At 40.3% G+C, this 24,724-nt stretch overlaps 1 protein-coding gene across 3 annotated transcripts in view; it reads right to left on the bottom strand.

Annotated features, from left to right (window-relative positions):
- sytl5 (synaptotagmin-like 5) overlaps positions 1 to 24,724 on the bottom strand; it is a 43,557-nt gene that overhangs the window by 6,672 nt on the left and 12,161 nt on the right. Inside the window, exons 2-15 of one of the 3 annotated variants that reach the window (XM_040148938.1) lie at positions 17,608 to 17,688; positions 15,021 to 15,370; positions 14,712 to 14,927; positions 13,248 to 13,360; positions 12,992 to 13,109; positions 11,001 to 11,144; positions 10,536 to 10,644; positions 10,302 to 10,431; positions 7,796 to 7,896; positions 6,995 to 7,090; positions 1,233 to 1,411; positions 743 to 845; positions 474 to 635; positions 247 to 355 (exon numbers count right to left, since the gene is read on the bottom strand). In XM_040148938.1, coding sequence (XP_040004872.1) covers positions 247 to 355; positions 474 to 635; positions 743 to 845; positions 1,233 to 1,411; positions 6,995 to 7,090; positions 7,796 to 7,896; positions 10,302 to 10,431; positions 10,536 to 10,644; positions 11,001 to 11,144; positions 12,992 to 13,109; positions 13,248 to 13,360; positions 14,712 to 14,927; positions 15,021 to 15,139 — 1,699 coding nt within the window. In that variant the 5' untranslated portion in view covers positions 15,140 to 15,370; positions 17,608 to 17,688. The remainder of the gene's footprint in view (positions 1 to 246; positions 356 to 473; positions 636 to 742; positions 846 to 1,232; positions 1,412 to 6,994; positions 7,091 to 7,795; positions 7,897 to 10,301; positions 10,432 to 10,535; positions 10,645 to 11,000; positions 11,145 to 12,991; positions 13,110 to 13,247; positions 13,361 to 14,711; positions 14,928 to 15,020; positions 15,371 to 17,607; positions 17,689 to 24,724) is intronic. The other 2 variants (XM_040148937.1, XM_040148939.1) reach the window with 2 other exon arrangements.

Genomic DNA, 24,724 nt, shown 5'->3' with positions numbered 1-24,724 from the left:
TTGGCCGTCTTGCCAAACTGAGTAACTGACCAAGAAGGGCTTTGGTCAAGGAGGTGACTAAGAACCCAACAATCGCTATAACAGACCATCAGAAGTCCACTGCAGAGATGCGAGAACCTGTCAGAGGGACGACTTTCAACCAGGCTTTTATGGTGGAATGGCTTGACAGAAGCCACTTTGAGTAAAAGAAATATGACAATTAATGGACTCTGAGAGCATGAGGAAAAAGATTCTTTGGTCTGGTACCTTGCACTTGGTCCAGAGGCAGCATGAGGTTCTTCTCTGCAGGTATATACTTCAACACGACAGTCAGTTCTCCTTTATACTGCATTGTGGAGTCCATACTGCTCTCCACCTACACAAACACCATTCACAAACCTCTCAAACACTTGTCTTGGTATGCGTTTTGTATAACATAAAAGAAGTAGACGACATGTGAACAGGACATGTGACATGCTGATTCTGGTTCCTACCTTTGGCTGCAGAGCGTACCACTCCTCTATCTGGGAATCAAACTCCCAGGTGTCAAAGGTCAGCTCCACTTCTCCGAGGAAGCTGTTATGTCCAAACCGGTCGTGGTGCCACACAGAGACCTGCAGGGTTCGTGTCTCCAGCTGCGAGTGGCTGATCACATACTACACATCACGAGAAAAGAACGACCTCAACGACGATGAAAGATACATGTAGAATTCATAGAATAAACACTGAAAGTTAGTGCTTGTTGAGGTTTTCAGCCACTGACCCTCAGATTCTCATTGAAAACAGGGTTAATGGTGTTGGCCTTAATGCTCGTCTTCCTCTTGCTCTGTCGTGACGTATCTGGCAGCAGGTAAGTCTTCACATAACTGCCATGAAAACAACACAGTGAAGCAGTGCCAGTGAAAGTGGTACTGTTTTTTTCTTAAAGTCTTGATGTCATTATTATTATTATTACTATCATATTTTCTAGAGGCTAACTGTTTCCTCCCTTTCATTGTGCTCCAGAAAGAACAATGACATTGACATTTCAATTTTTTCTTCTAACGTCTGGTAAGACAAACAAGGATATTCCCCAAAATGTCTTCCTTTAAGACAAATGATGGTGACATACACTAAAAACCATGATGAAAACTGTATTTTGTTTTTGATATATTTCCTGCACTGCAATGAATCTGCAATGAGCAAATATCTGGGTACCAGTGTCTGTGTTTGTGTGTGCATGTATGTGTGTGTGTGTGTGTGCACGCTCTTACGCGTCCGTGCGTTGCTTCCTCTCGTCTCCTGTTGCTAGGTTGTGACATTCTTTGACCAGGACATTGAGAGCACCGGTTTTGTAGCTGTAGCTGATGTTCAGCAGGATCTCGCCGCTCACCCTGGCGTTGCCGTAGTCACCAGTCTCACTGTACATACTCATCATGCTGTTTATACTACTCTGTTAGAGAAACGGAGGTAGATGTGAGAAGGGGAGGAGGTCAAGGGAGGGTTGAAGAGAGTTGAGGTAAGGAGAGAAAAGCAACACGTGAGGTTGAAGCAAAACAGAGGGGAGAGAAAGATGGAGAAAGCAACAGCAAAATCTAAAATATGACACAGAGCTGATGAAATATGGTAGAATTAAAACACTGGCAGCCCTTAATGAGCATGAAAATAATAAAATCTGTGGCAATACACGGTAAGATTAGAAATAAAGATTGTGGCAATGAAAAGTTTACGTCACCACTAGTGGATCCCAAGAAGGTTATATACTGTAGACTTTAAAGATTCAAGGACCTGCGGAACATGTCCACTGCTCTCAGTGAAGCTTTACTGGATAAATAAAAGTTTGAAAAAAAAAAGTAAAACATGCACTGTGGACCAAAACCCAGGAGATTCTCTGTTATATTGTGCATGTCACAGGTTTGCAGTGTTGTATTATGTATGGAAATTAAGGTATTCTGTTTTTTTTTTTGTTGTTGTTGTTGATCAGCCTGCCAATCATTTTCTTAACTTATTCATCGATTGGTCAAGGTAATGCCTTTGCAATGCTTTTCGGCAGGTTAGTGAGATTAGATAAAGGGACCATGAAATATAAGTGTATAATCTGAAAAATAAATAGGAAAATTTACCCAAAAAATCATACAGTTAAAACTCCTGAAGAGTGAAACTTGCTAATCATGTCGTCTCATTATTACCAATAAGTTAACGTGGCATATACTGTATCTGTAAAACAGTGAGAGTGTGTCGGCAACTCCTGAGTTTGATAAATTGCCAAATTAAAAAGAAAACATTCTTCCACAATCTAGAGAGCTTGAAGACCCCATTTTCTACCTCATACTGTGCACCTGCAAAACCTATTTCAAAACAAACAAAAGACTCCAAACCATTACAACCACAGCAGGAAATTATGTCTGGAACATTTCTTGGGAAGCAGGCAAACATGACTGTTGTAGCGATAGACAGGATGTAACTGGTTTAATCCACTGATAATAAAATTCCTGTCCGGGGAGTACAGAAGTCAAGAAGGCAGAATTGAGCCACACTGTGCTTTGTCTACTGGAAAGTCTACCTCATTTATTTCCTGCAGGGAGCCAGTGTGATAAATAACTACTTCAACGTGAAGGGCTTAGACTTAATAGAAATAGTTGTAGCTAAAATCACATGAAAAAGGCGAGGATGAGCACAAACACACACTGAACATGCAGCTTCATTCAAAACATACTGGTATATTCAGGAAAAATCTGTGTATATTATTGAATGGTTGCATGTATTATTTGTGCTTTGCCACTGCACCTTTGCTGTTCTATAATGCAGTGGTAAATATAAATACATGCACAAACGTGGAAGAGGAGACTTACAGTCTCAGCATCCGAATCGGGGACATTGAGGTACCCCCACCTTCTCTCTGAGCCAGGAGTGGAAGACTGGCAGCCCATTCATTTAAGACACAGAGAGAGATAAAACAGAGGAAGAAGGAAGGCAGAAAAAAGAGGAGATGGAGAGAGATCTGAGCTCTTTGATGTGTTAGTGATAGAGGCAGACCCCGATCACAGACCCCTGGCTCCCAAGGAGGAGCTGCAGAAACCCTGTCTCCAGCAGCACAGCCAGAAACCACATTACACGCAGTTACCATGGTGATTATCAGATGAAACCACAGAGATTACAACTCATCTGGAATCGTCTGTGAAACCAACATGGACGCTCTGGACACACACATACAGGGCAACAGTCAGAAAGAGAGAGGCGTGTAGTTCCTCCACGCTGTTTATTATTTCTTTCAAAATATTGTATATTTTTATTCTTTTAAAAAAATATATATTTTTAGCCAGGCTAGCTCCAGGAATGGCAATGTTGGTCGATCAGTCAGTCAGTTGGTCCAGACTGAAATATCCCAGCGACTGTTGGATGGATTGCCTTGAAATTTTCTAAAGACATCCATGGTCCCCAGCAGATGATTCCTAGTGACTTTGGTCGTCCCCTGACCTTTCCTGTAGCGTGACCATAAATTTGACATTTGTGGTTTTGAGTGAAATATAAACGACTATTGGACAGCTTGACATGAAATCATGTTCCTCTCAGGATGATTTGTAAGAACTTTGGTGATCCCTTAACTTTTCATCTAGTGCCATCATCAGGTCAAAATTTTTTATTTGTCCAATACTTTGACCAGGGATGCTTCTCGTTTGTCTTAAGTGTCTCCTTGTTTCTCTCATTTGTGTCTTAGTTCCTCACATGTAAGATGTGAGGGAGAGATGTAAGGAAACGATGTGAGGACAATGGAGTCGCAGAAACACGTTTTTATTGAAATCAGACGTCCTTTCTGCTGAAGTTTCATCTGCGGAAACGTCTGGAGACCAACTACAGACTTCTGCAATCCTGTTCTCGTGTATCCTCATTCCTCCGAACAGTAATAAAGGAATTGAGACGTCATTCATGATGGTGGACCAGAACAATTTGCGGCCACCCAAGGAGCTAGGAGTTTGGAGAAGTGGAATAAGGTAATGAGAAGCACTTAGAAGCCTACAAAACTAATTGCATTAGTCATTAGCCTCAGATGGATTAGCATGCTAAAATGCTGAACTTAGATGGTGAACATAGGAAACAATATACCTACTAAACATTACCATGTTAGCATTTAGCTCAAACTGTGTCCAAAATCACTCCCTTGTTCACTCATTCATAGGGAGTAACCCATATGTAATAGACACTCAGTAGAGAGCAGTCAATTGAGATTTCGGGTTCTTACTAATGATCATCATTTTGCGTCATCACTAACAGCTGTCGTCACAAAATGATGATTTTCACATGTATAAAATGTGGCACATTGCTTTGTGTGCTTGTTATCAGAAAGTACTTTCTTCAATTTACTGTTGAATTTTTGAGAATACTATAACAAAATGGAAATGGACACTGAAATAAAATGGTGGACAGTAAATGTAGAGCACTATATGGTTAATAGAGAGGGATTTCGGAAGCAGCCTAAGTACAGCCTCACAGAGCTACTAGCAAGGCTGTAGACTGTTAGTTCACCTCAACTTTTCCCCAATCCTTACTCATAAATATACTGTACATGTGTCACTCATTTTGATTCTGCAGTAAAACTTAATTAGTAGAATAAAAATAAAGGTTTTGCTAAAGCCTGAAAAACACTATCTAACACATAATTGAAACTGCACTAGGAAATAAATGGCACTAACACCACTGCAGTTGTGCTTTCATTATCCACACAAAGCCCTCCACAGAGTGAATCATGTGACAGTGGTCAGATTATATTAGAGCTTTAATCAATGACAGACTCAACTATCTGCATAATGTCCCTCATCACCTCCTTCCACTTCCATTCATACTGCGAAAAGAAGCTCGGTGGCAGCTGCTGGGATGACACAATAAATGTGACAGGCAGGACGTCCGTCTTGTCTGTACCTATGCGCTTCCCAAATTACACACTCACACGCTCACAGACACAAAGACAAACGCAGACCACTGAAGCTGGTATGAGCCATGAGGCAAGACAATTATTTAGGCTGTTTGAATAACTGGATTTTCTGACAGACTAAGTACTTTATAGTTGGTTATGTGAGTGTCATTACATGCGTGACCAAGTCAACTTTGCTCAACGCTCAAGTGTAAACATGGGACAGTCAAGTAAAAAGGGTAGTATCTATTTAATATGTGTGATCATATTAAATTTAACGATGAAGATAGCTTTAGTTTTATGTGCTCATATTTTGAGATAACTGTAATTTCTGCCTCCAACCAAGTACAACAAATTTCAATTCAATTTGTGGAACTGATGGGATTGAAAATAACATTTCAACAGTTCAGCTCTTTCCAGAGTTAATGTCCCTGTGACTCTCCACAATCAAAAGAACAAGTCATTTAACAGGAGCCATTTTCTCCTGTAAAAGGGGAAAGTAGTTACAATAAAAACTGTTCCCAGTGACTACTGTAGATTATCCATTGTTTCTGGAAAGAGATGCTGCTGTTAAAATTTTAAAGCTGCCGGTCTGTTGTTGTTAATGTCGTTGAGATGTTTACTGTTGTATTTATTGGTTTGATAAATGACATCCTTTGCAACTGATCTAAGATAAAAATCTAAGATAAAACATCTGACATCAAGTGTTCAAAATTAATTAATGAATAAAAAATACAAAATTTATAGATGCATTATACATACTGTATATGTGGCAAAACAAACTGTAAACACAACACTGACATATTATCACCTTGTCAAGTTGTTTTGGTTAAAATGTTAGCAAATGTGAAGAAAAAGTTGGTTTATAATTCATTCCCTTTTGGTGTTTATCCTATAGAAGTTTCAGGGTCTCTCCCAGGGACCTTAGACATATGTTTTATGAGTCCTAGGGGGCCTACCTATGGAGCAGCCTGTTGCCTTACCATAAATGGCCAGTGCATGGGTAGCGTGTGAAAATCATATAAGTTTCTATCCTATTGGATGATGGATTTGGGTAGAAGTAAAGATAACCAATTGGGACTAAGTTCTTTGTCTCAAGAAACACTATAAAGGATGTTTGTAAGACTCTTTCTATTGAGAGACCAATCAACACATCTAGATTCGATATTCAGCCCACTTTTTTAGCTCTGTTTTTGGTCTCCACCAGCACCTGAGGGAAATATCTGGCTCTTTAGCTGCCAAACGTTCCACTATGTTCACCAGCTAGTTGTTAACTGTGTCTGTCTGGTGTTTGGTGCTGATCAAATAGTGTACAGTACACAGAGCTCTGTCACTGAAAACAAAAACAAAACAAAATGCTATCCGAGCATACTTAAATGCTCTGTAGATCTGAGGGGAAGTGAGAGTTAGATGATAATTCTCTGGGGGGTCATCACTATAAGCAACCCTTTTCACCTTGCATACAGTCATTTAATCCATTGTTGATTAAAAAAAAAATATTGATAGTTGCTGCTTTAATGTATTTTTCTTTTTCTGTGACTGTCACAAAAGATATTCCTCTGACATCCATTGTTCTACGGTGTAGAAATAAGTTTAAAAGACAAATATTTCCTAACAAATAAAACCAAAACTATCTGCATAGCTACAGATAAGACTAGGGGGTCATCTAAAAATATGTATTTCAGTAATTTGAGTGAATGGACCCTACAGTTTTGACCTTAAATTAATTTTCTACAAATTTACAAAGAATAGTCACTATATTAACCTACATAAAAACAAATTTTTTCGAAAGACATTATTCTCATTCACAAAGCAGTAATCCTTCACATTATCATACTACAAGAGAAGTCAGTTTATGTAAATGCAGCAGGCTTCCAAAGCATGCTGCATTTACTGTGCTGCAGGTGTTCGTGACACAAGCTGTCCCCTGGCCCCACACCATGTTTACACAGTCAACCTTAGAGCATACAGACCTGACTACTTGCGCATCAGGTGATAGTGAGTGTGTGTGTGTGTGTGTATACAGAATATGCATGTACATGTTTTCACTGTATATGACCACAAAAGACTTCCCAGAAACTCTTTTTGACATTTTTGTGTTTGTACTAGCTTTAACGTGGATGTTACCGTTGACACCGCATTGCTGAGGCGTCGGCTGGCAGTCTTGCTGTGGGCCGACATCAGGGCATCAATGTCTTCCTCCACATCCTCATCCGAAAACTCCTGCGGATGACAGCATTCAGATTTAATCAAAAGGGAGTCAGCATCTGGGAAGCTGGCCAGAGTGTCTATGTACTTTGCACAGTTTTCTTATACAGCAGCTCTGTGTGGGTGGATGCAGCCGGCTTCCATAAATTCAATCAGACAAGTCAGGACAGAGCGTGGTAATTTGGTTACTCGCTTGTTGCACGCAAAATCACTCATTGTCATTGGGTTTGCCGTAAACTTGTGAGCATGAATGAATGAGTATTTTTATGTTTGAAATCGCTTGTGTGACTGAGTATGACCATGTGCTTGTGTTTCCGTGAAGTGCTTTGAATGCAAATGAACACTCAGTAAACACAGAGACAGAGCAGCCCCATACTGACCGCCACATCTTCCACCTGTTTTCAGCCTACAGCCGTTTAGATGCTTGTCATGCTCTTTGAAGTGAGCTCTGAAGTGAAATTAATATTCAGCCCCACATCTGATGCATCACATTGAGCCACAGATCCTGAGCTTGATATGGACACACTATAGTAGAGCAGATGTTTGGATTCAAGAGTGGCACGGACTGAAAAGTCAGTCTGTGTAAAAGCTTTTGCTGTGATTGAAATCGGTGGTATGACTCCAATGAAACTTAGTGAAACTGCTGCAGAAATCAAATATCTGATCAGTGTGCGGGGTAACACCTGAAGGAGGAAGAAGGGATGCACTAATACTGCTTACTGTTTCATTGAACCCGGGAACAGAACGGCTTCTCAGACTTAAGGCATCGTCACTGGGCTCAGAACCTTGGGCTGATAGGTCCATCTCTGAGCGACTGTGATCTGGTTCAGGGAGAGAGGAGAGTGAAACAGAGGATGCAGAAAAAAAGTATTTCCAAAGATTGTGTTTGAAGGAGACGAGGGGCTGGAAGGCTAACACTGAAAAATAGCAGCAGACAGTGCAAAAAAGTGAAAGTGATGATCATCACCATGTTATCTGCTTGGACAATGAGTGAAGATCATGAATGTGTTTAAAGTTCATGTAACAATAATAATAATAACAATAATAATGATAAGGATTATAATAAACTTAATTTACTTTGCACCAAATGTGCAAGAAATGCAACTCAATGTGTTAAACATTAAGGGTGCGTTCACACTGACAATCACTGAAAAAATGTGACCCTTCTCATTCGTTTGAATGGGGGAGGTGTGTTGACGCAGCTGGGGGACAATCAAGTGGGGGTTGCGTCATGCAGCGAAAAAGTTGAATCTGGTTCAACTGATCGTTACCTGATGCAAACAAACATTTTATAGATCCTATAAAATTACCTGACTGTATTGGGTTAGTGATAATACTGGATTTTATTGTGGATTTTCAGCCATTCTGCCAACAGCTTGTTGACATGTCTGTAGTTCTTCTCACTAAAGTGGGAGATAGTGTTGGAGTCAGAAATTCCCAATGTCTCTGACTCAGAATTACAAGTCAATGGCTTTTCCCACTTGGCTGCTCGTAATTACAGTTTAAACAATATGATGTGGACGCAGCACAAACGTCATGGCTCCCATGGCTTTTCTTCGCTCACAAAGTTAACGTTGTTTAACCTTGATAAAATCAGAAAGATTTTGATATCCTTTAGCAGGTGCTGTAGTGGATAGCGATTTGTCTTCGAAATTGTAAACTAAACTCCAGGAACACACTTCATTTTTTCATAAAGACAGATGAAAGAATTGCTGAATGATAGTTTGCACTGACTGATTGGCTAGCCCGGAAATGATGTCATGACTTAAGCTCTCTATTTGACAATCAAGGGTTTTCCAAATTAAGGTATTTATAAGGGGGTTCGTTTTTTACCTTTTAAGAACCCCTTAATAACACCTTAAATTGATAATAAAGGGATCATGTACCCCTTAATAAATGGCTTTTCAAATTAATGGACAAACTAAGGGATATCTAAGTACCATACTACACATCTTAATCTAAGATTAGGGGGCTTGGTATGTTTTCAGGGGTAAATTAAGGAGTAATGCATGATATTTTACTCGTAGTTAGCCGGACCTGCTAACGACTGCGGTTTATGTTACATTACATTACAACAGATAAACACGCAGTATGATGCATTCCTTACACTTTTACTCCTGTGTTCTGTGAACACAAATGAGATTTTAATTATTAAGCTTCAGAGCTTGAACACATATTTTTGAGCTTTGGAGATTACCGTACCTGTTCTCCCCACTTCCCGTATTTATGCTAAGCAAATAATCGCCTCCGGCTCCAGCTCCATCCCAACACAGACCTTCTCATCTAACTCTCCCAAAAATATTAAAATAGTCCTTTTAACGTGTAAAATACATACACAGGCAAAAAAGAGAAAGAGGGAAAGTTGAATCGGCTTTTGGAATTTAAAATGGATGAGAAGTGTAAATAAGATTTCAGCAGGCAAATCTGCAAAACTGGGTCTAAAACTGAAGGAAGCAGCTTTACAATAAGTCTTGTCTGAGATTTTGAACATTGAGCATCAAAGTCTGAAGATCTGAGGACTGAGGTTTGTCCAGGGTCTGTCCAGGGATAAACTGTATCATTAGAGCACATCAACATAATAGCCAGGCACAAGCCTATAAGTGAAATTATAGAAAAGTACTACAATTATAAAATCTATCTTAAAACTGGAAAATACAATGCTACAAAACAAAATGGTTAGATCTTTGGTATATTTACTATTGAATATCTGGTCGGACACATGTCTGGGCACGAGGAGAGATCCTCTCTCAGCAGCTCGTTCCAGTTCACGACACTAATCAAAGCCTCTTTAAAATCTTGACACACTTCTTAGCAGCTGTTGCTCGTCGAGATAAAGGGTCTGACACTGAGAGAGACAAAGTGGAGGAGCTTATACTTAAAAAAGGGGAGAGTTCCACAGATAAAGACGAGCAGCAGTGACAGGGGAGCGTAAGTAAATAGTGTAATTTTTGCAAATGTTACATCTAGGGTGTGTAATAGTTTCGTCCTTTACAAGATACTTAGCAGTCTGAGCTGAGAGTTTTTGCACAGCCCTGGTTAGGCTGTCTAACATCCCTTCTGATATGATACAGCTGCCTCTGACACATCTTCAAACTGTGACTCAGATGTCGAAAATGTTTGTGTGAGATGTGAAGCTGTGACACAACGGCATTGGTCAAGTCGCTTCAATGTGGAGGAAAAAAACAAGACAAAACAGTAGGTGCGGGTTGTAGCTGAGATACTGTACCTGATGAGACGGAGGCCCTTGAAACAGAGATGGTCGGAGTGCCAGAGTTTGTCCTGTGATGGCCGGCAGCTTTCTTCTCAGGCGCACTGTCGATGGAGTGTAAACTGGCAACGCTCTCCGCTCCGTCAGGCTATTTGCAAACACAAATACATTTTGATCTAGATAGTTTCCCCCGTTGTGTTGCTTTATGTGTGTGTCTGTGTGTGTATATGTGCGTTTGTATCAGTTGCTGACCTTGACCCTCCGGTTGTCGCTGGGAGTGGACGATCTGTCCGGGGTTTGGGATCGCAGGTTGTTGGGTACTGTGGGCATCCCTGATGACTCCAAGGCCACCGCACTGCCCCTGAAAACCAGGAAGAAACCGGTTCACCACTATCAGCAACAAGTATTTAGCACCTGTGAAGGATCCTTCAACATGAAATAGCATCTATTTAAGTCTTGAACAGTTGTCAAACACTTGTGGGAAACAATCTGCCTGATGCTCTTTGGCTGCAGAAACAGGATTTATTCAAATATGACTTTAACAGATGCTTTAATGTGACTGAACTTTTAATAACTGGGACTGCAAACTTTTTTTTATTGCTTTCCTTTTTATGTCTTTTTTTTTATTTCTTCGTAAAGCACTCTGTGACTTCATTTTGAAAATAAAGATTTACATGTTAAAACGGTTGACGTTTTATAGTCAGTGTTGATGGACACCTGTTTGAACGTGGACTCGGCACAGAGCGAACGCTTCGTACGCTTTGAGCATCTCCAGCCGAAACAGATTTGACAGGGACGCTGTCGACTCCGTTCTCTGGCTTCAAGGTGGATCGGCTGCCTTTTTTATCCATCTTCATCCTTCTAAACACACACACACACGCACACACACACACACAACCACACACACAGGGAGTCTGTTATCTGCTGTAATATTGGAGATATGCTGTCATTGCCATTATTGCGGAGTCATTACACTGTCTCTCTGCTCCCTCTGCTTTATCAGGATCATCTCGGTCACTCAACTCTACAGTTTCCTCTGCAGAGGAAATATACACGTTAGAGATGTACAACCTTGGTCCATAAATTACTTTGTTTAATAATTTACACTAAGTAGGTTGTTTTCAGTCCTTTTTTTCCCCTCCAATTTTAGTGACATTTGGTGATTATGTGATTAGCCATGATACAGATCCAGATTTTTTACCAATGCTAGCAGCATGGCTGCGTGGATGGCAATGTTGGTGCGTTGGTCAGTCCACCACTTTGGTCCAGACTGAAACATCTCAAAAACTACTGGACAGATTGCCACAAGAGTCTGTACAGATATTCATGGTCCCTATAGGACGAATCCTACTGACTTTGGTAAACCACTAACTTCTCTTTTAGTTCCACCGTGAGACTGATGATTGGTTTTTAGAAAAATGTTTCGACATCGATTAGATGGACTGCCATCAAATTTGGTGCAGATACCTGTGGTGCCCAGAGGATGAATTTGAATGACTTTGGTAATCCCCCTCACTTTCCATATGGCACCATCAGCAGGTCAACATTTTTAATTGTCCAATTTTGGCTTATTTTATCAACAAATACCTGAAAAATTAATGAACATTCCAATTACCCTGAGCTGGATTTTGTGCGCTAATTAGCAAGTGTTAGCATTATAACAAGCTACACTAAGCTAATGAACATAGTCCACGGTATAAGTGCTAAACATCAGCATATCAGCATTGTCATTTATCCTGTGTCATGCTTCAGTTTTATGCATGACATTTTGTTTGCTTTGTATGTGTTTTGTGATTTGTTTTGATTTATCTCTATTGTATTTCTTATGCATATGTTTCATGTTATATTGAATCGATTTTATTTTCTCTCTTTTTTACTTTCTTGAATATTTGGACAAGTCTGTTATGTGTGGGTAAAGTAAAACCAAAATAAACTAAAAATACAGATCGACTGTATATTTATATGCAGATTTAAAAAAATTCAACCTTGCCGCTCTTGGAATGCTTCCACGTTATGAAATTGTGTGCAGGATGCAGGAATGTAATTTTCAATATCAAACATTCCTGCAAAGAAGACACATATTCAATAAAAATGATTGATATTTATGTTATATTTAGTCATTTTTGTTTGAATAAATTGTTTGAATTACTGTTTTTCTCTAAATAATGGGTTATTTAATTATTAATCATTTATTGATTATTATTAATTAACTATTTACTCAGCAGGCACCAAACTGATAAAAAATTTTTTTGAAATTGAAGTAGCTGAATGAAATTTTTGCTACCACAGTAGCACTTACATCTATTGTTTATCAGAGTTGGTCTGGTTTTTCTCTATATGGCTTCTGTGTCTGAAATGCAGTGATGCCTTCAGGAACCATTAGATGTGGAGTGATGTTAGCCGGCACAATCCAATTATTGTCATGTTGCTTTGCAAAATGTATTTTAAAATCCATTCAGGGGCTCAAAAATCAAATGAGCATCAACTTGACTTTTTCTCATGCCTTTGTGCTGAAGTGTGCCCTCAACAAACTGCACATTTCTATTAAATTTGTTTTGAGATGATTTTACCCTGTGCACTCTCTACTATCATGCATATTTCTTGTTTTCATTCTGTGTAATAATTTATTGAGTGAACCCTATTAAATTCAGAATAGGTATTATTTGCATTAACATACACTGAGCTGTTGGTCTATGTTCAAAGCTTACCCTTTCCTCCTGGCACCCTCCACAGCACTGAATATTGCGCTTCTGTTGGATCTTGGGGTGTCAGGTCTCTCTGACTGAGCAGGGGCCGATAGGTTCTCTGTAGACTTTTTGTCTGTGGCTTGTGATCAAAAACATCAACAAACCGTTAATACATTCACCATATATCCTACACTACTTCACCTCACATACTGCACTCACCGACCCCTTTATAAGGAACACCTTTCACAGTTTTGAGCACATCAGTGGTCAGGCTCACCGGTCGGGCTGCTCAGGATTGTCTGTTTGATCACGTCACTGCTCAGCACTCCCTGCTCAAAGCGTTTGGACCGCTCCTCCAGGAACCACTCTCCTGTCACCACCTTCAGCTCCCTGCAAACACACAGTCCACCGCTTACTGGGAATTCAACTCCTCAAAACACCAGGTCAACTCACATTAATGTAAAGAGTCTAGAAAAAAAACCCCACTGCTAATTGATTCTACATCCAAATGTTTACTGGTAATGTTTTGGTTAGTTCCTCATAATTTCCATTGTAGCAGAGCTTGAAATATCTCAGACTACTTATTTGTCTGGAATACATACTTGCATATACTGGAATACTTAGTCTCCAGTTTATTAGGAACACCAAGCTAAAACTAATGCAGTCTAATACAACCGTACTGCAATAAATCCTCCTTCACAAAGGTTATAATGTTCAATTTTTATTGAAATTTTTTTAGAGAGGTGTTGATTGATTGATTGATTCTGATTATTTTGGAGGATGCAGTTTGTGGTGCTGTTGAAATGTATTGCATTGAATAGAGAGGTGTTTCTGTTTTTTAGCCTACCCTCATTGATATCAGGGGCTTTGGATTTACTGGATTTGACTGCATTGGTTTTAGCTAGGTGTACCTAATAAAATGACAGCTAAGTGCATAAACCAGGGGACAGGCCAAGAGAGCCGCAAGATTTATTTTAATTATTTTTTTTACTTAACATTTTTACAAAGTTTCATCATACAAAAACAAAGTGACATTTAGATTAACTACAATTTAACATTATGTTTTAAAAATGGAAGAATAACTAAAAACACCAGATTAAAAACTGTCTTAATAATGCCTTTATGTGGCAGCTAAGGCCGGTGATGACAACTCGCGTTTGCAGGTTGTCATAGTAGAGACACCTTCAGAAATAGCGACTGTCATAGCAATGATAGACAGATTTGTCATTGTAAATAAAGAAACACTGATAGATCTCAGCCCTCAGCGCAGTCTGAAATACCCAAAAGAAGCTGAAGAGGAAAAGATATTGAAACCTTCAAGCGGCTAAGAGCGGTGACGCACAAAGTGTGTGTGTAAGTGTGTTTTTTGTCCTCGAAAACCAAAAATATAAGATAACTTTACTTTTGAACAAAACGAAAGAAATACATTTAGCCGTCTATAACTACTAATTAGCATACTTATGCATGGAGTGCATTAAAAAAAATCACTACGAAAGGGTGCCACAAAACCACTGGTATAAACAACTCTGATAAATAGTGCTGAAGTGTTTCTTTTTTTTTTTTCCGGGTTAAGGTAGATTTTTCCTTTAAGCCTTGGAGAAAATCCAAGCACTGAAACACTTCAGGCCCTCTCAGACAAATGGAGATGTGGTGTCATTAACCATCTAATCCAAACTATCTGGGGTCCGTTCCTCTTCCAAACACTAAACACTGTTCTGGTCCCTGCAGGCATCATACTTACGAGATTTTGGTGCAAATGTTACACTTCCATTGCCTCCCGTTGGGAGCTGTAACGCGACAGTCGTTGCAGACACGCAGCTGACATTCCTCGCAGAGATCTCCACGGTCAAAAATCAGGCCCAAAGTCTTCGGGCAGCGAGCGCACTGTCGCTCCCCCAACTCCCGGGGCCGACGGGAACCCTTTCGCTTGATCTCCAGCAGCTCATTCTTCAGCTTCCTGAAAGAGAAGAAAGAGGAGAACATCAAGAGATAATAACAAAAGTCAGAGTGAGATGAGAATTTGTTGAAATGGTGATACCGAAGTCCTCACCGTATCCTCTTCTCCTCTCGTTTCCTCAGTTTCTCGTCTTTCTGCAGCACCTTCAGGATCATTTCTCTTTCATGTTCCAGCAGAAAGGAGAGGTTCAGATCCTCCTCAACCTGCTCCATTGATCCCTCAGTTAGACCCAGGCAGTCAGAACAGCCAACAAAGAAGTTGCATGAAGGGAGTCAGAAAGAACTACATTATGATATGAAGTGCTCCAGTTTCTGTACTGCTAAGGATTTTGTTTTCTTTTTAGTGTTGGCATAGTCTGAACTTCCCAGTGCCCCTCCAGTGTTTCCTCCCCTAATCTTCTGTTTCCTGGGGAACCTGACAAGAGGTGGCCACTTTCAGAAAGCCTAGACAAGGTCAAACAGACACAAGGAAAAGTCAGTGAAATATATGTGACATTAAAAAAAATGTAGAAAATCTAAATGTATTAGCATTAATAGTCCAGGTTAATGTGACTGTGGCTATTGTGAAAAGCATTAATTAAAATAAGGCAATGATTTGCAGGATTACAAGGGATAGCACGAGTGATTGGTAGACATTTGACAGCTCCATGGCAGCTTAACAACCTCTCAATTAGGTCCAAGCCTGACATTCACACCCACATTTCTCAGCTTCCATTAGCAAAGTTCTATCTTTGCCTGATATTCACGACAAGACTTGTACTAATTATCTGCACACCACCTGCATGCCAATGCATAGAACTACATTAGATTCATTTGGCAGAGGCTTTTGTGCAAAGTGGCCTAGATTTATTCAAGCGAGTGGCATGTCTCTGGGGATGGCAATTTTTGTCTGTCAGTCCATCACTTCGGTTCAGACTGAAGTATCTGTTGAGAACTGCCATGAACTTGGGTGAAGATATTCGTGGTGCCTAGAGGACAAAGCCTACCGACTTTCGTGATCCGCTGAGGTTGACTTTTGTGGTTTTGAGGGAAATGTCTCAACAACTGCTGGAGGGATTGTCATGAAATTTGGGACATGCATTCATGTCTCCCTCAGGATGAAACTGTAAGAACTTTGGTGACCCCCCCGACCTTTCATCTAGCGCCATCAGCACTGCTGTGCCTGAGTACAGCCTCACAGAGCCGCTAGCATGGCTGTAGACTCTCGTTTTTCCCCCACTATGCATACACACTCATTAGCAGCTCGGAGTTCAGTATCTTACTCAAACACACTATGGCATTTGGACAGGAAGAGCCGGACCAGCAACCCTACAATACATGGTTCTACCACCTGATTACGATAAATGGTGCGCAGGGAGCAGTGTAAAGCAATGAAAAGGTCACTCCTAGTTGTGCTGCGGAAATGCTAAGTGGCCCTGATTTCTTTTGATGCCTCTGTGAATTACTGAGAGAAATTATGTGGTTTGAAAGCTTTATGTGAACACACACACACACACACACGCGCGCACATATGCAGAGAGGGAGAGAGAGAGAGAGAGAGAGAAAGAGTAGATTCTTCATCTCCCTGCATTGCCTGATCAAGCAAATTACCGTTAATAACCTGATTTGCACAAAAATAAGCTTTCAATAAAATCAACATTGAAAATCAGAAACCAAAATATACAGGGTTATACGATGCACTCAGGACAGGGACAAAATTCTGCCGGTGCTGGTTTTAATGAAGTTGGGAAATAAAAATTGAATGGAGAGGAGGGATCTGCAGAAGCCCACACCAGCCTCCCTCAGTCCTTATTCATTACCGTCTCTTTCATCCTCATCCTTTCTTCTCTTGCCTCTTCCCTTCACTTTACATGAATTAGCACTAATGAACCGACAGACATCATCTCAGCTTCGTCTGCAGCCAAAGGCACATCATGACATCAGTGATTATAGCATTTTAAATTTAACTGCAGCTGCATTGTAGCCAGTGAAGACATTTCCCTTCACTTTAAGACATGAGGCTGGGATTTAATAGAGGAAATAATGAACATGTACAGATATCTTTGCATTTATACAATTCAATCAACTGAATACATATATTCCTTGATCAACTACGGGTTATTCCGTGTCAGATCAGATAAACTTGTTGCAGCGCTCTCTGAGATTTTGTTCAAACGTCGTGTAGATCATGAATGGGTCCCAAAACCAAGGCCTGTAAAATATTTCTGTTTATAACCTATGTTTTCATATTTTTTGCCCCTGATATTATTTCATTCATCATTCATCAATAGGTATGCAGTACAAACTTTTGCTGGTTCAGTCATACTGAGAACATGGTGAGGCTAGGAATACTTTTCAAGATATTAATGCCCCAACATGACTTCCCAGATAAGGCATTTTTTGAAAGTGTAAAAATTAAACGGTGCTGCAATAACTTTCCTGGATTCTGTCTGATTTGACACAGAATGAGCCCTAATTCATTTAAAATTCACACTCACTTCACGCGGTGAATGGCCAGCTGTGTGGAGGTGAGAAAGTACGCTGGGTTTCACCTTTTCTTTCTAGCTCTCTTTTTTCATTCTTTCCTCAACTATTTCTTTCACTTTTCATGCTAAAGATCAAGTGCAAAACTATGAATGTCTTTCAGGAGAGACTGTCTGAAAATATCCTCCATTATTCACCATTTTTAAACAATATCGTACCTCCTGCCTCTCTACGACGGCCAGCTTCTCACTACGACTTTTGAGTGTGGCCGTGACTTCCCTTGGAACAAGAATAAGAGTCTACAGAAAAAAAGAAGAAAGAAAAATTTTTGTTACCTTCTTCCTATTTCATACTATTTCAAATATACACACATGCAGTGACTGTCAGCTCTCCTCAGACAAAAAGTCAGTGGTCTGGGCTTCAAACATTATAAGTATATGCACCGCTTCACAGACTGAAATGAGAACAACAGAATATGTAGATTTTTAATAAAATCAAATGTAGGTCATTTTAAAGCAGGGGGTCAAAAATGAAGATTATAATTGCACAGTAGATCCTAGCAGCAAATAGACTGTGCCACGTGCTCTTCCTGACGTACAGGGCACGCATGACTAATACTTGGTCAACAACATCAGTAAAGCGAAACGAATATTTATCAGAGCTTCTGCCATATTATAGTTGTGCTGTGACAGCACCACAGTATCTCGGAGTTTGAACTGTGTGCTGCAGTAGGCGTGGTGTCCTGACGCAGCCCTCCCTGAGTACACACAGCACACATTCCCGCTGCCGCTCTCTCTGCCCTGAGCAAACACCAGTTAATAGACAGTAAAACTTTGTCTTCTCAGCCGAGGAATTGCACTCACTTCTCAGCCCTGTGCTAGTGACATAGCTCCGAGGAGAGCACGGTGACTCGTTGCTGTCTCAACACAGTGCGGGGAAGGTTTCCACCGTTCACAGTTCATGTTGCTCAAACAAATTATGGATCATTTGTCACTGAGTCTGTGCTCTGCCAGGGACATCTGGCTACAAAGCCACATCGTGGTGTTGTTGGTGTTTTGTAACTCTGTGGCATTTCACCAGCAGTCAGTCTGGTGTTTTCCGCAGGCGGCAGAGCTTACAGACGGCAGAATCAATCTGCCAATTAAAGACCACAGGTGTGCTGGGAGCAGCTGGGCCCCAGTGGGCGGAAAACCAAAGTCGATGTGGATGAGAAATGAACATGGGATAAACAAAATACAGTCATTACTGAGCATTCAGCGGTTGGACAGAGGAACAGACAAAATTTGACTTCGAAGTCAGAAACCAAAGGCCACACTTTGTTTCAGAACAGCTTCACTCCTTCAGTTTACTTTCATCTCAGTCCTGAACTGCATGTAGTTAAATCCTGGATTGTTCTTCCAGAAGGAAAACCGTCAAATAGAAACAGTTTCTATGGGAAAAGCAGCGTAAGATGACTCATTTTATTTTATTGCCTTCTGACATTACAAAAAGGTGCAGGTGTGTGCTTTATACAGCGGGATGTATCTGGCTTTATTTGGCAACACTCTGTAAATTGCAGCCCTGTCACAAACAACTGCTCTGTCAGTCTGTCAGGATAAGTCTGTTGATATTTTACATTTCTCTTCTTGTCAACAAATCCCTTCTGAAGACAGAAAACCGACAATAAATGGATCCTACTAACAAATATTGTGTAGTGTAGTTAAAGCCTGGTATTTCTTATTTCTCTCCTGTGTTGTCTAAAGACTACTAAAAACACATCAAAAAATCCTTTTCTTAAAAATGAAACTATATGTTTGTCGGTGAGAGACACAGACAGGGCGGAGAAGCCCGATGGTATTGAGAGGCAGACTTTCCTTGGGATTTGTTTATAATAAATATTTGTAATGTTTGTTTTCCCCTCTGGCCACATTGTTTCACTCCTGTAATTAAACCAACAAACATCTGTCCTCCCCATGTGTTTGTTGCTTTGTGTTTGCTGTAAATGTAATTTAACTAAATAAAAGTGGTGACCGTCAGAGCTCATTAAGCTGGAATACGCCGCTAACTGGAATTCAGCACAGTATGGCTGGTTTAACTGGAAGTCTTTGTGAATGCGATTTGGCTACTTAAGCATTAAGTAGCACATAAGACAAAATTCGTCAGAGTATACACCCGCATGCAGGCTAACTCACAAAGTTTAGTAGCAAATGAGAGAAGCATGACCATCCCATGACCATATCTCTGTCTCACTGTTTTATTCTAGATTCCCCGATGAAATTCTGGGGTTCGTAAGGAAACAAGAGCAAAATTTTTTCCATTATCAGAAAATGACGGGGGAAAAAAAAAACATCCATCATAAACTACATAAAGCACTACACACTTATTTAAGATAGAATAGAGCTTAGTGATATAGTTAAAATATCCACAATATAAATGTGGATACCTCAAATGTCCATATATAGGTGCTTCAGAAAGTATTCAGACCCCTTCACTTTTTGCACACCTTTTTTTTGTCCATCAATCCACACTCAATGACCCATAATGACAAAGTGAAAACATGTTTTTAGATTTTTTTTTGCAAATTTATTAAAAATCAAAAACTGAAATCTCTCATTTAAGAAAGTATTCAGGCCCTTTGCTGTGGCACTCCCGGCTGTGGTCAGGTTCATTCTGTTCGCTTTCATTTTCCTTCACATGTGTCTAGATCTCGACTGGAGTCCCCCTGTGGAAAATTGAACTGACAGGACATCGTTTAGAAAGACCCACACCTGTGTATATTAATTCCCACAATTCACACTGCACGTCAGTACAAAAAGTCATGAGGTCCAAGAAGCTCTCTGTTGACCTCTGAGATACACTTGTGGTGAGGCATAGATCCGGGCAAGGGTATAAAACTATTTCTAAAGCTTTGAGTGTTCCCAGGAACACAGTGGCGTCAATAACTGTGAAATGGAGGAAGTTTGGAACCACCGGGACTCTTCCTAGAGTTAGCCGTTTTGCCCAACTGAGTAACCAGGCAGGAAAGGCCTCGGTCAGGGAGATGACCAAGAACCCATCGGTCAGTCTAACAGAGCCTCAGAAGTCCTCTGCAGAGATGAGAACCTGCCGGATGGACAAGAGTCAGTGAACTGACTCTATCGACCCAATAGATAAAATCTGTTACACACCAATATCTAAGTCATCCACACAGTATCTAACCTAAATACGTAGAAATAAAGATATCTGCCCTTTTATAATCTTATTATAATCTTATTATTTGGTTAAACCTGCATTAACTGATTTGTTGGATTAAGTTGGTAACGCAAACGCACTTGACCACATATCTTTCGTAGTGTAAATGCTAATGCATCCTGATGCATCCCAAGGACATAACAGGATATAAAACAAATACATCATCAGTGCAGGATGTGGTGGTTGTTTTGGAGACGGTGCGCCGCGCCGCTTGAAAAAAAAATCAAGAGAAGCACTGATGTACGTGGCTGGAGTGCAGGTGAAACTAGATGCCTGATTTCCATTTGGGCGAATGTTTCAGTCCAAGTAAAACCAGACGACTCCTATCGTAACCAGGACGTTTGCGATGATGGACGTGACATAGGCTGCAACGAAATCCGAGCACAAGTGGTCAGCTGGACACTTTGGAGACGCATGATAGACACAGGTGTAAATGGCGATGTGTCTCGCCTGTCCACTTGCGTTCGGATCACCTAGGGTGCATGTTAATGCCAGGTGTAAACAGGGTCATAGTCTTGCAATTTAATGTTGCCAGTTTTAAATTACAGCTCGCTCAGAATAATCAATTTGGACAGTAGAAATGTGTATCGTGACACCTTGATAAGACTTTTATTGAAATATGATTTCGCTGCAATTTGATAAATGATAATATTGAAATATCACCAGCCCTAGATATACCTGTTCATTTTGCCCTAAGATTGTCTTCATTTTCAGCATCCTGCACTCTGCTCAGCTCATTTCTTCCTCTTGTTCACTCTTTTACTCTCCTCAGCAGCAGGGCAGCAATTGGTGCAGAAGCTCTGAATGTATCACACACCTTTTTACTCTGCATGAATGCAGTTACAAAACCTTTCTATGAGATGGTTAAAGTGGGACGAGTGAGGTCGAGAGAACATTATTCAGTATCTGGTGTTTTTTTTTTTTTTTTCTGAAATTGGGTCATCCCCGTTCTCTTCAACTTGAAACTTCATTAGCTTCGACTTTTAGCCTTGTTATTTCAGCAAGGAGCAGCACGGATCTTTAACTTGAGAGATCTCTTTTCTGCCTCAAAGATAGAGAAGAAATCATAAAGTAGCTCCTTCAACTTGTATCAGCAGATTCTTTATCTCCTGGGACGACAAGGTTTTTCCAGATAATTTCCCCCGGCGCTACGTCGTCTAGCATGTACACTACCACACAATGCTTAGAGGGAGGGCTATGAAGAGCAGTCCAGATCATTAATAAATTATACAAATTGCACGCTGCATGGAACAGACAGCGGCATGAGTGTGTTAACCATTAATCTGCATAGATGGTTTTCTTCAGGATAAAAGTTGGTGGAACCTGCAGCCTTTAATGCGCTGTGGCTCTTTTCTTTTGTTTTAATGTATAACCCCTAAATTCCCCCTGTGGTAGTTCACAGGATGCCGCATGCTTTCTTCTTGAATCATTCATTTGACACAAATGCAGTCGACGGTGATGATGAGTGGCAGAGAGCGTCTCTGGTGACCATTAAACAGCAGGTCGCTTCTACTCAGCCAGAGACCTCCTTCTGCCGGCTGCAGCCAGACTACACACACACACACACACACACACACACACACACACACACACACACACACACACACACACACACACACACACACACACACACACACACACACTGGTGTGCTCTACGTGTGGAAAGGATTAATTATTCATCAATACAGGTCAATAATGACACACTTCAGAGCTGCTTACACCAGTACCATGGCACACACCAGAGAATATAACATATACTCCATCTCTGTATTATCTGCTATAACAAGTAGGGGCTGTTTTGTAGACTCTAGGTACCTCCTCTACATCTTTAATCACCACCCATCATCCATGCATTTGCCACATTCAAGCCATATGGGTGTCGCCTTAATGACCACTTTCTGACTTGTATGTTCTCATCACATCAACATCCAAATTGTGATTACAACTGGGAAACCTCCTGAAAGTTCCACTGTATCCAACTCAGTGCTGGATAATGTGGAAGTGGTTAAAGAGGTAAAAAAAATACCAATGCTAGGTTTTTATTTTAATTCGTCACCCGTCTGTATCTTATTACTGTGAGCCATAGAGCGCCACAAAAATCCAAAAACTTTTTAAAATACACATTTGTACAGGCTGACATGGTCCTTCATTATGAACATGTGCACTATAGTTTATTTTAAGTAAATCCCACATACAGCATCTTGCTGCATAAATATCTAATGTGTGTCAATCCAGAGGTAAAAATAGTCCCCAACAACACACTACACTACTTCATCCTTTTTGATTAACATTACAGTGCCTACTTACTTCATTAAATGATTTAGTCTTTTAAAAAATGAAATTATATGTTTGTGACAGAAAGTGTTGAGGGACAGACGAACACATTGTTGCTTCTGGTTTTGTTATGGGAATTGTTGATGATAAGAAAAATATAAGATATCTAAGAATTTTCAACCCTCAAAACACTGTTCTATCATCAAAACTTCTATCATCAATTCCACATGATCCTCATGTTCAGACACCCCTGAGCATATAAACCTCACCCCGTAGGCCTGTCAGTCTTTTCCCTCATGACATTGTTTTAGTGGTGAACAAAGACTGATCCTGTGTAAGAAGGACAAAAGCTGAAAGACACTAAAACTCTCCGTAGAACTGAGAGGAACTGCAGTCGGTGATAATTCTCTGTCCGTTCATCACTACAAGCGACACCTTTCACATTACACAGACATTTTGATGCACTGTTAAAATACAAATATTGATTTCCCCACATTTTTGGCTCAATCAAGCCTCAAAAGATAAAACTACTCAACTTTTTGGACTTGGAGTTGCAGTGATGTGGGGATCCTAAACCGCTTTGTAAAGATAAAATCAGGAGACAGAGCTTTCAAACAATGAGTAATTTGTCAAGGTAGTGTGAAGATTGAGTCAGACCGAAACACACCTAAAGGAGCGCTACCAAATGCTAAAGTGTCCCAAAGGTGACATGGTGTATTTTAAAATTGGCCTTTTTGTGAGGCCTGCAAGAGAACAAAAAATACACCCGAAGCCAAGAGTACTGATGCATTAATGGATGTAAGTGAAAGTATTGATGACCTGATGTACTTTTACTAATATAATCCTTTGTTTAATGTTAGTGTTCTGATTTGTAATATTTTCCTTGTCATGCAAAGACAAAATCCCCCTTCTGAAATTAATTCCCACACAAATAAAGTACTGGAACAACTTTGGGATCCCTGTGTTTTCATGCGCAAGTCAAACCGAACACCATATTTACTGTAATTTCCATACGTAGACGTGAATTCTTCAGGATAAACGCGACCACTACTTGTTCATTGCCTCTTGTGAAAAAAAATCATACAAGGCAGCAGAACAAAGTGGACTTTAAACCCAGGCAGAGTGTTAAATGGTCTAACTTATTTATTCAAGGAGCACATCCAGGGGGAAACATCATGACGATCAATGTAGTGATGATCAAAGTACAGCAACACTCAGAAGACATAAAATTCAATTGCTTTTCTAAGTAAGAGGACGAGATGAAGCACAAAGCTCTTGAGATAGATTTCTGCACATAAAACCCAGAGAGTCAGACCAATCAAATTCACAATAGTGAGTCTACAACAGTGTGTCAACAGACTGAAGTGCTCTTTATAAAGAGCCCTATAAAAAGCAAACACATTGTATCTTTTTCATGCTTTGTGTCTTTTACAACAGCGGGCTCTGCAGATTCTGACAACGTTCGATATGCATGTTGTTGTATCTCAAAACAGTTTCCATCTCGCCCAGCTTATCTCAACTTAAAGGAAATGAAGCAAATAACATTTATCCTGCTATCTCAGCTCTGTATCTCCCTGCGTGTAATCCACTTCCTGAGATCGGATGTGTTCCCGTGTTCACAGCGAGGTGAAATCAATAGGCAGCCATCGTCTTCACAGAAAGCTCAAGATGAGATCTGGCTTGCTTCAGGAGACTGGAGAGGTTTCTGGGAAGAGAGGCTGGACGGGTTTGGGCGAGGAATGAAAGAAACAGCTCATTCAATGATACATGACATTTTTGTCAGAGTGGAAACTATTCCTGCATGCTCGTACTTCACATTCAAGTCGTGAAGTGGTGACCTCTCTGTCTCTC

The sequence above is a fragment of the Xiphias gladius genome, chromosome 16 (genome assembly GCF_016859285.1).
Source record: "Xiphias gladius isolate SHS-SW01 ecotype Sanya breed wild chromosome 16, ASM1685928v1, whole genome shotgun sequence".
Taxonomy (NCBI): domain Eukaryota; kingdom Metazoa; phylum Chordata; class Actinopteri; order Istiophoriformes; family Xiphiidae; genus Xiphias; species Xiphias gladius.
Note: the sequence above shows the minus strand (reverse complement) of the source record. Positions and strands in the feature narration are given on the sequence as shown.